The 16,318-nt window shown below is 44.2% G+C and overlaps 2 protein-coding genes across 2 annotated transcripts in view; one reads left to right on the top strand and one right to left on the bottom strand.

Moving 5' to 3' along the window:
* Positions 1–4,442, bottom strand: part of Rnf145 (ring finger protein 145) — a 48,854-nt gene extending 44,412 nt beyond the window's left edge. Inside the window, exon 1 of the mRNA XM_027425265.2 lies at positions 4,311–4,442. The gene's annotated coding sequence lies outside the window, so the exon portion shown is untranslated. The remainder of the gene's footprint in view (positions 1–4,310) is intronic.
* Positions 4,075–15,407, top strand: LOC113836632. The gene is made up of 3 exons (XM_035448099.1): positions 4,075–4,135; positions 4,297–6,994; positions 15,258–15,407. Exons 1-2 carry the CDS (start codon positions 4,075–4,077, stop codon positions 4,938–4,940), a joined length of 705 nt encoding a protein of 234 aa, XP_035303990.1. The 3' UTR covers positions 4,941–6,994; positions 15,258–15,407.
* The last annotated feature ends 911 nt before the right edge of the window (positions 15,408–16,318 follow it).

Here is a 16,318-nt window from a genome sequence, read left to right as displayed (position 1 = left end):
TCCCTAAGGAATATAAAAACTACCTACTTAGCTCATACATTGTATTAAGTACTCTAGGGATGGTTTGAGCATGGCGTGGGTGCAATTGAGTCTACTCAGCAAGTACGGAGTGCTTGCTGCAAAGTCTTACAGCCTGAGCTTGATCCCTGGAAACTACATGATGAAACAAGTCGTCCTAGGACCCACTCCAAGACCACTCCCCGGATAAAAATGAATATAATTTAATAAAAGCATACAGGAGGATGTTCTCAAGCTATATGCTGTTTAAGTAAGGGACCTGAGCTCATGCAGGTTTGGGTATCTAAGGGATGTCCTATACCCTAGAGAGAAAGGGAAGAAGCACTATATAACCGCAGCCTTAACAATATACTGGAAAAAGACTGTTTCTGCGTATTCTAGAATCCAATGTAAATCACTACTGCCATTTGTGTAACAAACAGAAGTGGGCATTACTGAGTTGATATTTATGGTCAGTATTCATCTAATTTGGTGCCTTCCTCTGTGTTTGTTACTTTTAAATTGATCATATTTCCCATTTATTATAACTATAAAAGAGAAAAATTACGCACATACTCCTGTTGTGGAAATCTAGATCTGAATGTGGACAGAAAGAAAAAAAAAGTGCCGCTTAATCCTTATAGGGATCACCTAACAAAAGAAATCCATTAACAGAAAGGTCCTTGTTCCCTGGAAATTCCCTCCTATATCTCCTATCTCACAAATATAACACACAAACAAAACCCAAAACAAACAAAACCAAAGCAAAAGGAAACAAACAAAAACAAACCTTGGGTCTCTAAAGCTATCAGTTTAGAAGAATATCCAAGAAACAAAGATCAGCACAATTATCTCAAGAGTTATCTCACAAACATAACACAAACAAAACCCAAAACAAACAAACAAAACCAAAGCAAACAAACAAAAACAAACCTTGGGTCTCTAAAGCTATCAGTTTAGAAGAACATCCTAGAAACAAAGACCAGCACGATTATCTCAAGAGCTAAACATCCTTCTAAAAAAACTGGAGTAGATAAAGTTAGCCCATATAAGAACAAACGCATTACTTATTTAATGTTTCCTTCATTCCTGGACCCGTTGTAAGTTATTAGTAAGCTGCCCATAGAAGTACATGGGAGCACTCAGGAGGCAGACGCAGGGGGATCTCTGTGAGTTGTAGGCCAGCCTGATCTACAAAGCAAGTTCCAGGACAGCCAAGGCCACACAGAGAAACCCTGTCAAAAAAAAAAAAAAGTAATACATGGGAGAAACACGTTAATAGCAACCCCATCTCTCAGAAGTTCGTAACTCTGAACCTTTCTGAAGTAGACATACATAAGAACAGGTAGGAACCATCACAAATAAAAATCAACACTCTATAGTCTAGCCCCCTGCACTAAACCAGTTTTCAACCTTCCTAATGCTGTGATCCTTTAAAACAGCTCCTCATGCTGTGGTGACCCCAACCATAAAATTATTTTTGTTGCTACTTCCTAACTGTAATTTTGTTACTGTTATGAATCATAATGGAAGTATTTTTGGAGATAGAGGGTTGCCAAAAGGACCGCACCTCACAGGTTGAGAAACACAGCACTAACCCAACATCTAGACACAATTCAGAGGTATCTGCTATGTTTGTAGAAGCTTGAGATTACTTATACCTTCCAAACTGCTACATTATAAGAACATGAAGCAAAACCGCAGCCTTCTGGGCCAGCAAGATGACTCAGTACTTCAGTCATTTTCAAACAAGCCTGAGGACCTCAGTTCAGTCCCTAGGACCCACATGGCTGAAGGCAAGAACTCTTAAGTAGTTCTCTGACCTCCATACCGAAGAGGTATGCACACTTGCTCACACAGAGACATTAAATAATAGAAATTATATATCCTTAATGATTTGTTCAAACCGAATATATTTTCCCAGGTCTAGTGTCAAACAGGACTAATGAGCATTTATAAAATTGGAGCTCATGATTCTCTTAAAACAGGAACACCAAAACCAGAAGGTTTGACAAACCCAAATCCAAATATATAAACTTTCTACACTATCTTCTGATCTTTCCTACAAGATTGAAAAACTTCCTTGAGATATGCAAAGAACTGGAAATGAATTTTCCATCATGTTTCTTTAAACATAAAAAACTAAAGATGCCTCAAACCTACTTCATACAGCACAGCAGCTAAAAAATGAAAAATCTTCTTCCCAGAAACAGAAAGGATGGTTCAATAAATGCTCACCAGAAGCCAAACCCTAGCAGTTTTAGGACATGCCTTTCCAAGGCTTGGAAACAGCAACAGCAATCTTGAATAATGTGCATAGTTTATCATTGAATTTGTGGGTCTGGAAACACAGGGTCCTCATTCTACATTTTCCTAAATCTACCATATTTAGTTTTGAATTGGAAGAAATCAAATAAAGCATCCTTAATAATAAAAAAAAATGTAATGGCTCAGCTCTGCTGAAAAACTATCTTAAACTGAAAAAAATAAGTGTGCTATTACAAACAAGTAAAATAAAGGACTCCTACAACTCCTTAACTCCCTTTTAAAAAAAGACAAAGCAAAAATTAGAATAATACATGACTCAATTTAATTACTGATGATTTAAATTGATAATATAGATAATCTAGGGCTGAAAGTTACACCTCTTTGTTCACCTGAAAGACGGTAAACAAAATCATCTTTTAACCTTCTTTTCTTACCCTCGGCAATTAAAGAAAAATTCTAAATCAACTAAAACTGATGGCAAGCAGATCGGGGGAGGGAGGCTGTCCATCTGTTGGGATGCTAAGACTTAAAAAAGTAAAAAAGTGAGAGGGCGAGGCTAGACCCTAAAATCCGACGTAACTCCGCCCAGAAAGGAGAAACCAGGAAAGAGAAAGAACTTCCTTACATAAGTGTTGGCACACGTTTTAAATATAGCTAGTCCTCCCCACTCCCACTGTGTTGCTAGCTAACTTTGTATGTACTTGGTTTCCACAGAAACTACTAGCAATCCTGTGATTCCACATCATCTCCGAAACCACATCGATAAGGGCCATCGTCCAACATAAGGGACTGACAGAGGAAAGGAAAACCTCTGCCATTGGACGCTCAGCCTGGGTCACGACTGCAGCACCAACAGCTCATCCTTTTGGGCCTGGTTCAAGATTCACAGAACTGCACACTCGGTATTTTATAAAATAAAGACACACACAGTCCCCTCCTTTCCTTTCAGACTAGTTTCCTGTTTACTGCAGACAGCGATGCAAAGCCATCCATTAATCTTTGATGCCTTCCCACTGTAAAGGCCCCATCCCCCGCCCCACCCCCCCTCCACCACTCCCCACCACCCCGCCTGCTTTTCTCAGATACATTTGAACTGTAGTAACCCCAAGCCAGCTCGCGGCAAGCAGGCAGCACAGCACAGCAGCGGCAGCGCGGCGGGGACGCAGCAGCCCCAAGGCTAGGGGATTACGTGGAGCAGAAACTCTGCCAGAAGAGGCCCGGGTGCTCCCCTGTCTGGCCAAGGGTGCTGGCTCTGCCATGCCACACACCGAAAGGCGTGCTTAGAAGAGTGGAGCCAAGTTCCTAACCCCGAGATAGAATGGGGAGCCCATTCCACAAGGGAGAGCATGAGTCGTAGGGTGGAAAAGCAGACCTGGAGAGGGTGAATCCAGGAATGGCAAGCGGGAAAAGGAACCAGGACGCAGTAAGAGACAGATGAGCAGCTCGTGACTGTGAAGAGTCTGACACATTGCTCGCTGGCCAGGGGCCCCCCTACTCAATGAGCTTGGCAGTTCTTTCTGAACCCCGCAGCCTCGCACCGCCAGCACATGGTTAGCTGAGTTTAGGGGCTGCGGGGAGGGGACGCCAGGAAAGAGGGAGGGAAGCTTGGAAGCAAAGTGGACTAAAAGGCAAAAGAGGGAAAGTTGAAAATGCAAACGTGAGCAAAGGGGCCCGGACTGGGCACCCCTGCGAGAGAGACAGGGAAAAGCCTTGCAACCGGGGTACTGGAAAGAAGAGAGGGGTGAGCCCGAGGGAGGGCATCTCAGGAATGTGAGGGTTCTCTCCCTCGCCCGGCGCGGGAGAGGAGGGATGGTGGGTGGGGAGGAAGCAGCCGAAGCCCCGGGAGCTAGTACGGGGGCTCTGTTAGGAGGTAACAGGAGACCGTTCACTGCTCCGGAGTGGGCGGGAGGGCGCGATGCAGAGGGGGACCAGGCCCCGGCCAAGATCGGAGGAGGAGGGGGGCGCGGCGGGGAGGAGCGAGGATGGGGGAGGGGAGGCGCAGTGGGCAGCAGGCCTGCGGGATGCTCTGAGCTGACCGCAGTCACCTGGAGCCGCAGCCTCCCTGCCTGCGGGACGGCACTGGGGATGGCGGTGTCCGCTGCTGCCGGGATCCGTCGCCGGCCCCTCCGGTGAGATCTTCGGCTGCGACGGCGGGGGGCCCGGTATGCGCGGCTCACAGCGGCGGCTCTCCCGCGTCCGGCCTCGGCTGCGGCGTCTCGGGAGGCGGAGGCAGCGGCAGCGGCCCGAGCCGCGAGGTCACCATCGTCCGCGGCGACAAAGGCGCTCCCGGGCCGAGCGCCAGCACCAGCGCCCGGCGGCCGCCATGGCCTGGTCCCCGCGCTCCGGCTCCGCCCCCCGCGCTCTGCGGCGACCGCCGGCTCGCGCGCTCTGCGCCTGCGCGCGAGCTTGCCATCGCCCGGCCCCTTGCGCCCACGCTCACTCACAATCGCTCACGGCGGGATCTTCGCGCGCCGCCTCCGGTGAGTGGGCCTGAGATGCTGCTGGCTTCTCCCTGGTGCTGTCCCGGGAGGCTATGCCGAGGCAGGGTGAGGCGACACCCGGACAAGCACTGTGACCCCAGCCATTCTGACACGTTCGCGCTCACTCCGCCGACACCACGAGCCTCACGCGCCCACACCCACACTCACCTGCTGGGACCACGTGGGACAATGTGAAAGGCTGGTCCCTGCCTCGTGCAAATGCTAGAGCAATTTTTAACTCTCTCCTTGACTGGACTAAGACAGGGCATCAGAGTCTACATACGGTAAAAGGTTGGATGCTGGATGAGTGAATAGTTTGGAATTGCTCCCAAGGACTATCCTTGGTTTGGTGCAAATAATTAACTACCGTATGAAAATAAATGCTGTTAATGGGTTTGCCATTCTTTTTGGTTCAAGGTTCATAGCACATTACTGTGCACACACCCTCTCCCTATGTCTTGGAAGCCCTTTTGTTCTGCTCTAGTCTCCTAATACTATGGCATATTCCTACCTTATTTTAAATGTCAGGGACTCTTCCTATAGTATAAGGCCCCAGGCTTCTTGTGGGTATTACTCATTCCAGGACTTTGCAGGGATCTATATTACCTTGCCTCGCCATTACCATCTGCAATTTACTCTGCTGGTTTTTGCTTTTGATTTAGTCCCTGGAGAACCAGTTGCCACTAGAAACTAGTGTGGCCTTTCATTAGCTAGTGCCTAGGTAACAGAAGATGAATACCAAGTAATTTGTAAGGTGTTGCAACCTTGCTGGCTCATTCTGAACTTACCAAGAGCCTCCACCTTATGCCTATACAAGACAAAATAAGTTTTCTTGATATTTGTGTCTCTGTCCACTGCTTGAGACATACAGGCATACACACACACACACACACACACACACACACACACACACACACGATTCAGAACCTCTGGGTTTCCCTTAGTGTAAGTGTAAACACAACCTCTATATTTAAGCAATGCCGTCAAAGCTGGGTTCAGCTGTTAAGAGCACTTTCTGTTCTCCAGAGACAACCCCCACCACTTCAAATTCCCAGGACTCTGGCAGCCTGGCTATAACTCCAGTCCCAGGGGACCTGACGCCCTCTTCTGGTCTCTATGAGCACTACAAACACATGTTGCAGAGACACACATGCAGACAAATATCCATACATGTAAAATGAACAATATGTAAACAATGCCATCTTGGAGACATCAGTAGAATTCACAGTAACACATCTTCTCCTCCTATCGTGTCTTAGCTTATTTTCCTGTGACTGTGATAAAACCCAGACAGAATTTATGGGAGAATGGATTTATTTCAGCTTGCTGTTTAATGTTCCGTCCATTATGGGGGAAGTTAAAGCAGCAGAAACTTGGAACTGCTGGTCACATTGCATCCCTAGTCAGGAAGCAGAGCAGAATGAGAGAGCAGGCCAGTGCTCAGTGCCTAGCTTTCCTCACTCTTATGCAGTCCAGGATGCCCTACCCAAGGAACAGCATCACAATAATCAAGATAACGCCCTCCATAGACATGTTCCCATGTAACTAATTTTGTCAAATCAACAATTAACAGTAACTGTCACATATACTGACTTCACGGCACGGTTTAAACATTTCTGAGAATTCTGTCTACAACTCCTTATACTCACTTTTGTCCAGGTTCCTTAGGCCACTCGAATAAACACTAAACCTGTCACATCACAGAGCAGTGGGCTCGTGAATCTCTGCATATAGCCTAGTCAGTAAGAAACTGCATTGGCTAATGGTTGCAATAGGAAGCTACCTGTGCTAGCAAGACATTCTCTTGACTTATGCTCTCAAAGTTTCGCTACTGGCTGAGTCAAGAAAACATGAGGCCAAAAACATAACAAAGAAGTCAAAATGCATGTAACATTGACTTGAATCATTCGCTTTGATTCTTCTCGGATAAATTGCAGAGTCCTGACAATCCTTTACTGTTTCATTAGATAGGCGCTTTGCTTAAGTGGAAGGGAAGCCTGCCTCAGCCCTTGCCTTTCTTTGTCTTTTTAGAGGAGAAAGAGAATGGCTTCAAAGCTTAAGAACCTCACCATGAGTACATCAGGCATGTAAAAGCAAGGGCAAGTCACATGTCCTTTTACCTTTGAGCTTTACAGGAGTGGCCTGTAAATACTGAAGCTCAAAACATGTGAAGAAAATTACTCTGGTAATGAAAGGGTTACTTCAGGAACCTTGCTGCAAATCCAGTTTAGAGAAGGCTCTTGAAGCAGGTAAGTAAACCAAACTGGAAAAAAAAAAAACAAAAAAAAAACCCAAGGGATAAAATGATCCAACTGGGATTGGAGAGAAGGTCACTCGAATAAAAGAGAAGGGTGACAATGTAAGTACTTCCTGGAAAGACACTCAGCCACCCAAAGCAGGAAAAACCAGGAACTCCAATTATTGGAACACACTTAAGGAAATGTCGGAATGCTACAGCTTGGTCATATAAGGAACCAGCCTGGGAGCTAAAAGGGAAAGGGTTATGGATTATGACTGGGGACTGGCAGAGCATGCAGGCTTCTAAAGTCCTTTCTTCGTAAATGCATCCGATGGTGCAATGTTCCAGAACTTGGTATATTTGTTGCAGTTGTAGTAATTCTAAAAGACTAGCTCCCAAATTCCTTATAAAGACAGTTGTTGCTAATAACCAAACAGAAATAGGCTCCTGTGGTAAATATGCATGTAACTGATGGCCAATTTGGTAGACACTGTCATGTCAATGAGACATTATAGCATAGAGATTTTGCATGATTAAACCAACCTCCAAAGACCTTGAGTAGCCAGCATTGAGAAGTTAAAAGGGAGGGAAATTTTCATGTGTTCATTTATTCTTATGCTATTTTTCTGAATAGTTAGAAATATTTTTCTATCTAGTTAAAAATATTGGACAGTCAACAATGAGAATTTGAGGGGGCTGGGTAGATAGCTCAGTGAGTAAGAGTCTTGTTCTGCAAGCATAAGGATCTGAATTTGAATTCTTCAGCACCCACATAAAAAGCCAGGCCTGGCAGAACATGCTTGCCTGCATCCTAGCATTGAGGGGTAGAGAGGGGAATCCCAGGAACTTACTGCTCACCCCACCTAGACAAATGGTTAGCTTCTGATTAAATGAGAGACCCTGTCTCAACAATAAAGCAGAGAGATAAAGGAGGACTCCTGACAACCTGCTTTGATGCCTGCATGCCCACTCCTATGTGCTCAGACAAGTGCACTCACTCACATGTATGCAGCACACATATACACACACACACACACCCTCAATAGTCAACTGACTAAATGGAAATGTCTATAGGAATACCATTCCACCTAAATATCTTAACGGTTTCATTCTGAAAATAAATTCTATAAAGAAAATGATAGGCCATTATGCAACATAGTCCAGTAAGGGGAGTGTGGTAGTTTGAATGAGAACACCCTCCCCCAATAAGCTTCTAGATTTCAATGCTTGGTCACCAGGGTGTGGCACTGTTTGAAAGGGTTAGGAGGTTTGGCCTTGTTGCAGGAAATGTGTCAGTGGGTTGGGCTTTGAGGTTTTAAAAGCCCATGGTAGGCCCAGAGTCTTTTCTCTACCTAAGGATCAAGATTTAGAACTCTCAGCTACTGCTCTAGCATCTGCCTCTGCCACTATGCTCCCTGCCATCATGAAATGGGCCAAACCTCTAAAACTGTAAGCAAGCCCTCAGTTAAATGTTTATTTTTTAAGAGTTGCCTTGGTTGTGGTGTCTCTTCCACAGCAATAGAAGACTAAGATAGGGAGAGTATTTTCTTTTTTCTTATACATGTCACAGTTGGATTCATACATTGAATCCACCTAAATGCTCCCATCCAGTGCTTAAAAAAAAATTATCCTTAATTATACAGCAATCACCACGATCAGTTTTAGAACATTTAATCCATTTAATCATGGGGGGCGCATCATTAACAGTGACTCTAAGGCCTTCTCCTTAGCTCTGAGCAATCTCGAGTCCTGTCTTACCTGTTCTCTGCACTGCACAGCAGTGGTATCATATGCTACATAATGGGAGAAGTATTTGGTTGGACACAGATCTGGCCTAATTAATTTAACATCGTATTTCCAAAGGAGGGGAAGGAATTTGTCTTTTCCACGTATGAGCCCCTTAGTTAATTACCCAATTCAGCCCTGAAGACATATACATATAAGCAACACTAAATGGAATCAGCTGGTTGTATTTATATCATTATGCACTTATATCTATGTAACAATAATGATTAAAGAAAAAGAGGCCATGAATTTGAGGGAGGGAGAACATAAGGGGGGTTTGAAGGAAGAAAGGGAAGGGGGCAAACAATATAATTATGTTTTAATTTTTAAATGATGAATAAACAACAACAAAGAGCAGCTGGGTATGGTGGTTTGTGCTTATAATGAAAGCACTGCGGAGGCAGAGACAAACAAATCCCAGGGACCCAGTGGTTGGTGAGCCTTGCCTACTTGGTAAATTCTATACCAGATAAATAAGGATTACACATGAGAAATAGCACCTGGTATTGTTCTGTGGCCTACACATGTGTGCCCTTGTATACCTGAACACACAAGAAAATCTATAGGTGCACACTGGGGTGGGCACACACACACAATCAAATTATACTACCCTATTAACAGAGATGTAGACTCATAGCTGGTACTACATAAGTGCTTTTCATTATTAGTTGAAAAAGCAATAATTCGTACATTATTTTAATACCAGAACAAGCTTATGTCTCTCCATCTTTTATGGAACTAATCTGAGACTCCAGAAGGGAACAGCAGAAAAATCAGCCAAGTTTGGTGGTTGCTGTTGGGGTTTGTGTGTGTGATTTGATTTTTTTGTTTATTTTGGATTTTATAGATTTTCTTGAAAAATTTCCTCTAACATTTCATTTATGGAAGAATTGAGAGAATATTCTGATGACCACCTGTATACACATTGTCTAGATTCAACAATTGTCAATGTCATATGTATGTGCCTTATCTCTTTGTGTGTGCCACTATTCCATTTGAGCATAGGCTTCAGACACTAACACACACCGATAAGTATTCTACACCTGCCTCTGCTACTTTCTTCAAAATTACTGATTGCTGTTGCCTCAGTGAAGAAAAGGAAAGGTACATCTAATTCTTCTACTGTGCAGCCAATAGATTGTCCCAATTATCATCAAATTTTTTTTCCAGTGAGGGTACAATTAAGTTGTACTCATTACTTTGATTCTTACAAAAGACAAGCCATATTTACTTTTTCCTTTTTTAACAAAGTTTTTGGCTTACTTACTTACTGTGCTGGAGATCAAAACCATAGCCTGGTACATGCTAAGCAAGTAGTCTACCACAGCGCCGAATCCCTACTCCTCTATTCCCAGCCTGGCTTTTAATCAACCTGAGCATTTGTAACTGTAAGTTTCTAATGGCAACAGAAAAATATTTTTATTGTTGCTTTCAAACCTAAGCTTAGCTTGTGTACCCCTGTCTACCCAGCTATTTTCTCTATCCTGATTCCATCTGCAGTAGGGGATGGTATGAACTTGTGTGCCATTTTCCAAGCATGATAAGATTAGCAGTATTGGATGGATACTGATGGTCCTGGTCATGTGTGTTAGTTTCCCCACTAGTCTCCTTTTTCTCTTATTCCAATACCACCTTGAACTAGACTAGCCATGTGTAGTTCATGCTGGCCATTTGCCATGCACGGAAGAATTGAGGGAATATTCATCTTTGTTTTTAATGAATAATTCAAGGAAGGATCCATGACCCATCAGGGTAATCAGAATGAAGGTAATAAACACTAGTGCTTCTGATTGAACTGTTGGGAGGGAAAACTTCCTATTGAACTTGAGAAAGGAAGCTTGGACAAATGTTCCTCATCTTATAATGGGGTTGTATACCGGTAAACTCTGAATTGAACATGTTGCAGTTGAAAGTTCATTTAACACACTTGACCTGCCAATCACCCTAGCTTAACAACACAGTGCACTGCAGTGTTGGTTGTTCACTCTGGAGAGGGTGGGGCTGAGTGGCTACCCAGCTACATGAAAGCATCGTGTAACATACTACTAGCTAAAGAAAAAATAAAAGTTAATAACTAGCTGGGCATAGTGGTGCACAACTTTAATCCTAGCACTAGAGAGGCAGAGGCAGGAGGATCTCTGTGAGTTTGAGGCCAGTCTGATCTACATAGCAAGTTCCAGGATAGCCAGAGCTACATAGAGACCATGTCTCAAAGTTAAAAACTAGAGGCGTGGTTTCTATTCATAATTGCTTCTGCACTCTTGTAAAGTACAATTTTAAAAAGCTAGCCATGGTGATGCATACTTGCAAGCCCAGTACCTAGAAGGTAGAGACAGGAGGATGAGGAGTTCAAAATTGTACTCAGCTATAAAGCAAATTCTAATTCAGGCTGAATCAAATGCAACCCTGCCTCAAATAAAAGTACCCCATCAGGGAGCTGGAGAGATGGTTCATATGGCTTTTGTAGATGACTCCCTTTCCGTTCCTAGAACCCACTTTAGACAGCTCACAACCACCTACAACTGCAGCTTCATGGAGATTCAACACCTTCGACCTCTGAGATTACCTGCACACATGTGCACATACCCACACGGATGCACATGCATGCACACACAGGTATACATACACACAGCAACAAAACAACCACATACATGAAACCATTGTAACTCCAAGATTGTCTCTAATCCTGAGACTTAAAAATAACCAAGACCAAGTCTCAAGATACAGCACCTACCTAAGCCTGTCTAACAACATGCCTGTACCTGACTCTCCTGCTGAATTTGCCAACAAGGTACCTTATTTGCATATAGCAATCTAGGTGATACTCTCTGTTATATGCAGCTGAGTTCCGAGCCATTTGACCTTTCAATTAAACACTCACTCTTGAATATGATATGTGTTAAGACAAAGGAGAAGCACCACACAGTAGTCATCGCTTCAGGTGTCTGGCAGCCTGCACAGTAGAGGTAAATAGGCTGGCAGAGGGACCCAGCAGTAAGAAACTGGGGGTAAAAATCTGGGTGACATGTGGCGATTTGGGACAGATGAATCCTCCCACATCACAGCTACTATCGTGAAGAATCATCAGACAATCCACAGAGAGCCACCCACGTCTTGTCATGGTTCATTAGTTATTTAAAAAAAAAAACATTAAGCTGTCAGGAACAGTTCCAATTCTATGAAATATTGAATGTGTATTATACATTCTATAGTGCACAGGCAAGCTGAGGGGCTGGCCCCTCTCAACCAATGCATGGAAACTGCTTCATGAAACAGTGAGAGATTCTGTGACCTGATGGGCTCTCTTTTACCAATGTGGTGACTTGAAGCTGTGTATCTACACTTCCTTTTCAATCAATTGCTATTAAAAAAAAAATAGTGATGTTACCCAAGAAAGAAAGAGTCAAGGTTAGCTACCTGATGAACCTGGAGAACTTGAACGCCACTGAGTCCGCTAACTTCCACTACTCATGGAGTCTGATACATAAACTGATGTGCATAAGGAAGACACCCAAATAGAGAGAGGGCAGAAGCCAGCCAGAGGTCTTCACAGATAGAAATAACATGGTCTCCCCCCCCCCTTTAGAGACAGGGTCTTACTGTTTAGCCCTGGTTGGCCTGGAAGCTCCTGCTTTGGGGATAGAGATTGAGGCACTTAATTAACATTTGACTATGTAGTTTATTTTAATCTCCAAATCAAAATTAGGTTTTATATCTTGAAGTCAATCTATGATGGCTAGATTGGACCCTTTCCATTTCCTTTGCCCTGTCCCAATAATTATTGGGACAGGGAGTCATGGGAGTCTAGGATCCTGTATCTAAGTTTTGCCACATTCATCTGCTATCAGAGGTTGACTGCTGAGTAACAAAATAACTTCCCAGGACAATCCATCCTCCAGGAGAACCAGGGTTGATGCTAGAATCACCTCTTCTGCATCTATGTTACTTTTGTGTCAGTGTGATCAAAATACCTGAGGGTGGATTAAAGGGAGGCATTCCTTATTTTGACTCATCATCTCAAAGATGCCAATGCATTATGGGTGGAGAGGTATAGTCACTCACTGTGAATCAGGAAACATAGAAAGAAAAAAAAAAGGCATACAACAAGAAGCCAAGGAAAGTGGCCAAAGACACATTCCATCCTAATGCCTACCTCCTGCCTTACACCATGAAATAATGCTAGCAATAATGATGACTCCATCAAAGGATTAACCAGCTCATTGCAGAAGTGCCCTCATGACTTAAATATAAGGTGCCTTCACAGACACACCTGGAGGTTTACTAATATTTTAATAAATATTAAATGGCTCCTAGGCATCTCTTAAATGACCTATCATACTGTCTCAGAAATGATTCTAGACTTTCCTCAGACCCTGCTGTAACCTTCTAGATGGTGTCAGAGCTTACATGCAGTCCAACACACCCTTTCTTGCCTTCTAAGAAGCAGCATATCATTTGGTCTCCCAGGTCCACTTCTCTGATAATGACAGGCTGCTGGGTGGGGCCTGGCAGCTGGGGATATTGATTAGGCTGCCAAGCTGCCTAACTGTTGGCAAAGGCTCCTGCCTCAGTCCTGATAACGGTGCTTTTCTTCTTGGGTATAGTAAGTGATTAGAATCATCTGACACCCTCCTGAGTTTATTCAAAGGAAGAGCAGAGCCTGACATAAAGCTCGCACCAGCCTGGGTGACAGCTCTTGAGAGTTGTGTTTCTGGAGCTCCAGTTTGCTACCAGCTCCACCAGTGGAGTCTTTTCCCCAAGGAGCAGCTGGCTGCTGCTGTCATAACCCTATGGGTAGAGCTTGTGACTCTTGCAACTGTCTGGCCTTCCTGACCCTTATAAGTTCCCTGAGCTTCTTCCACATCACCAGCCTCTTCCTCCCCTCAACAGTTGTCCACGATGATACATTTACCCACATTTCAGAGACTGAAAAAGAGAAGGGAAATAAATAAAGAACTTATTTCTAAGGAAGAGACCCATCTTATGATCATTTTCCAGGGACCAGAGGCTCCATCCAGTGGGTCAGATGTTTCTGCAACTGGGTGTCCCTTATGCCTAAGAACAGTGACAATATGCCAGATGAGGCCTTCAGGACAGGAAGGCACTTTTCTTTTGGGGGAATGAGCAGTGAGCTTTGGGCAATGACCAACTATGAAGTACTTTGTAGTAGGGTAGTGGAGACCTCTAGAGAAGGCATCAGGAAAAAAGTAGAAGCAAAATGGCTCCTGTTTTGCCTCTTGACATAGACTGAAGAAAGAAGAGAGACTGAGCAAGGAGGAACTTGAAGAGTTTTTGCTCAGAGACAGATAGAATGAACAGTTGAATCCATTGAAGAAGATGTCAGAGTATAGGATGTCAAGGTGGATAGATGACTCAATAGTTAAGAGCACTTGCTGCACATTCTTGAGGACTAAAGTTCAGATCCCAGCACCATATACAAGCCAGGTGTCTCATGGCTGCCTGCAAAAGCTCAAAGAGATCCATTGCCATCTTTGGGCTCCACATGCACACAGGCACATGCATATGTGTGCAGATATCCACTCAGGCATAAACACATGAAATAAATATTTTTTAAATAGTTTCATGAACCACTTCTCTGAACACTGAAATGATTGGGAAGCTGCTGCAAGAAGGAAGTTGTAGTAGACACCACAAGCAGGTTGCTAATGAGTGAGGGTTTGGGCAGTATCTATAAAGGTGAAAGAAGAGTTGGGGTACATGAGGTCTTGCCTTCCATTTTCAGTGGCTGGGAATGAGTCTAAGCATTCCAAGATCCCCCCTGCTTGTGAGGGTCTATAGCCACAGCTTGGGAACTGCTGCCATGCTTAGCATTCTTAGGAGCCTGTTTCTGAGCTTTGGCCAAAGAGTACTCTGTCCCTGATGGGTCAGTGGTCTTCCTTCCACTTTTACTGTCTTATCAGCTGCTATGGTCCATAAGAGGTATCTGAGATGATATGGACATAGCCAGCTGGACAAAGTCAACATCTTTCTTCCCGGGGTCATGGAGGGGTTCAACCAAGTACCAGACATGGGAAAAGTGGTGGGTGGGGGGCTCATTAGAGAGTCACTGGGCCATCCAGGCTATTGCTCTTTGTGAACATTATGTGTGATGCTGTCTGAGAGTACAGCCTACACATTTGCAGGGCCCACTGGACAGGCAGGGTGGGGTCAGTGGTAGAGAATAGAGTTAGAGAATGGCTCTACATTGGAAAGGAAAACAAAGTAGAAGTCTGATGTTCTTTAAAATCAGCTAATGAGTAAAAGGGAAACTTGATACTAGAACCATAAGCACAATGGGAGAAGCCACAGGGAAGGTGTATGGTGGGTTTTCTCTGCACCTATATTGCTGGATGGAATTTTTCTTGTAGTCAGCAGAAGGACCTAATGTCATTCTTCCCTACTCTGTGAATCAATTGCTCTTTTGTGGAAATCTTAAGGGGCGATCGAGCACCATAATCTCATTCCACTGCTCCACCTCCTGTCCACAGAACTGCAACACATTGGTTCCAAGAAAGAACAGACGCGCAGCCATGTGACAACTGACCAATTCCTTGTAACTTCCTGGCTAGGTTGCCAGTGATGCTGCCAACCAATGAGGAGCTGCAGAGGACTTAGAGATAAAGATACTTCACATTGAATGTTCCCAGCTTTGTATCAGCACCAGAGAAAGAATTTGGAAACAAGATAAGAACGGAATTGGGAGAAAACTTTTCTTACAAAACCAAAGTAGGCACTAAGGATTATAAGTGGGTGTCCTCTGGTGAGTCCTGTATACAGGGGTTAGACTATGCTCATGGGGACATCTACTAGATGGGGAGAATAATCTGTGCACTAAGTCAGGGGATCGATGGGGGAATTCCCAGAATGGATAGAAAAATTTCCAGAACACAGAGATTACTGCCACTTTCTATCATATGGGATTTCCGGTGTGTTACAGCACCACATGCATGATGGGAACAGAGTTATAATGCTAGAAATACAGAAATGCAGTTGCAGAGCAGTGGAAGGTCTTTGACACCCTCTTGGTGGGTCATACGGTCTGCAGTGTGTTCTGATGAGGTCTTACGTTTTTGCTGAGTGCTCACATGACACTTTGTTGTCTAATGCTGCTTACCAGTTGCCTACCTTAGCCACCATGCCAACTGCCTTCTTTAGACCTACAGGCTAGTGCTGTTCTTAGTCTTCATCAGACTTCTTTTTTTTTTTTTCTGTAGATAGCTGTGAATATAAGGAGTAGCAACTGGTCAAAGTGCAGAGAATAAGTGACTGTGGACAGATCGGGCCCTAAAGTAGACATTTTATCATCTCACCTCTGAGCCACCTCAGGGAGCACAGCGGAAGAGGCAGTGGAAAGAATGTAAGAGCCAGAGCTTGGAGAGGCGTTCTGTGACACAGTGTCTTCTGCCTTCTGCACTCATGCATTCATGGCAGCTATCATTACCTGTAAAGCAAAACATAACACCTCTTCACATGATTGGTCCCATCACCAGTCCAGCATACATGGGGGAGGGGGTGGGGCTCATGAGACTCTGCCTCTCACTTAGGGTTT

The sequence above is a fragment of the Cricetulus griseus genome, chromosome 7 (genome assembly GCF_003668045.3).
Source record: "Cricetulus griseus strain 17A/GY chromosome 7, alternate assembly CriGri-PICRH-1.0, whole genome shotgun sequence".
NCBI lineage: Eukaryota > Metazoa > Chordata > Mammalia > Rodentia > Cricetidae > Cricetulus > Cricetulus griseus.
This window is presented reverse-complemented; position numbering and strand designations above follow the sequence as displayed.

Coding starts and splice junctions, on each gene's coding strand:
- LOC113836632 (XM_035448099.1), top strand. CDS start 4,075: ATGGTGGGTGGGGAGGAAGCAGCCGAAGCCCCGGGAGCTAGTACGGGG. Junction 4,136..4,296: donor TACGGGGGCTCTGTTAGGAG/GTAACAGGAGAC, acceptor GGATGCTCTGAG/CTGACCGCAGTCACCTGGAG.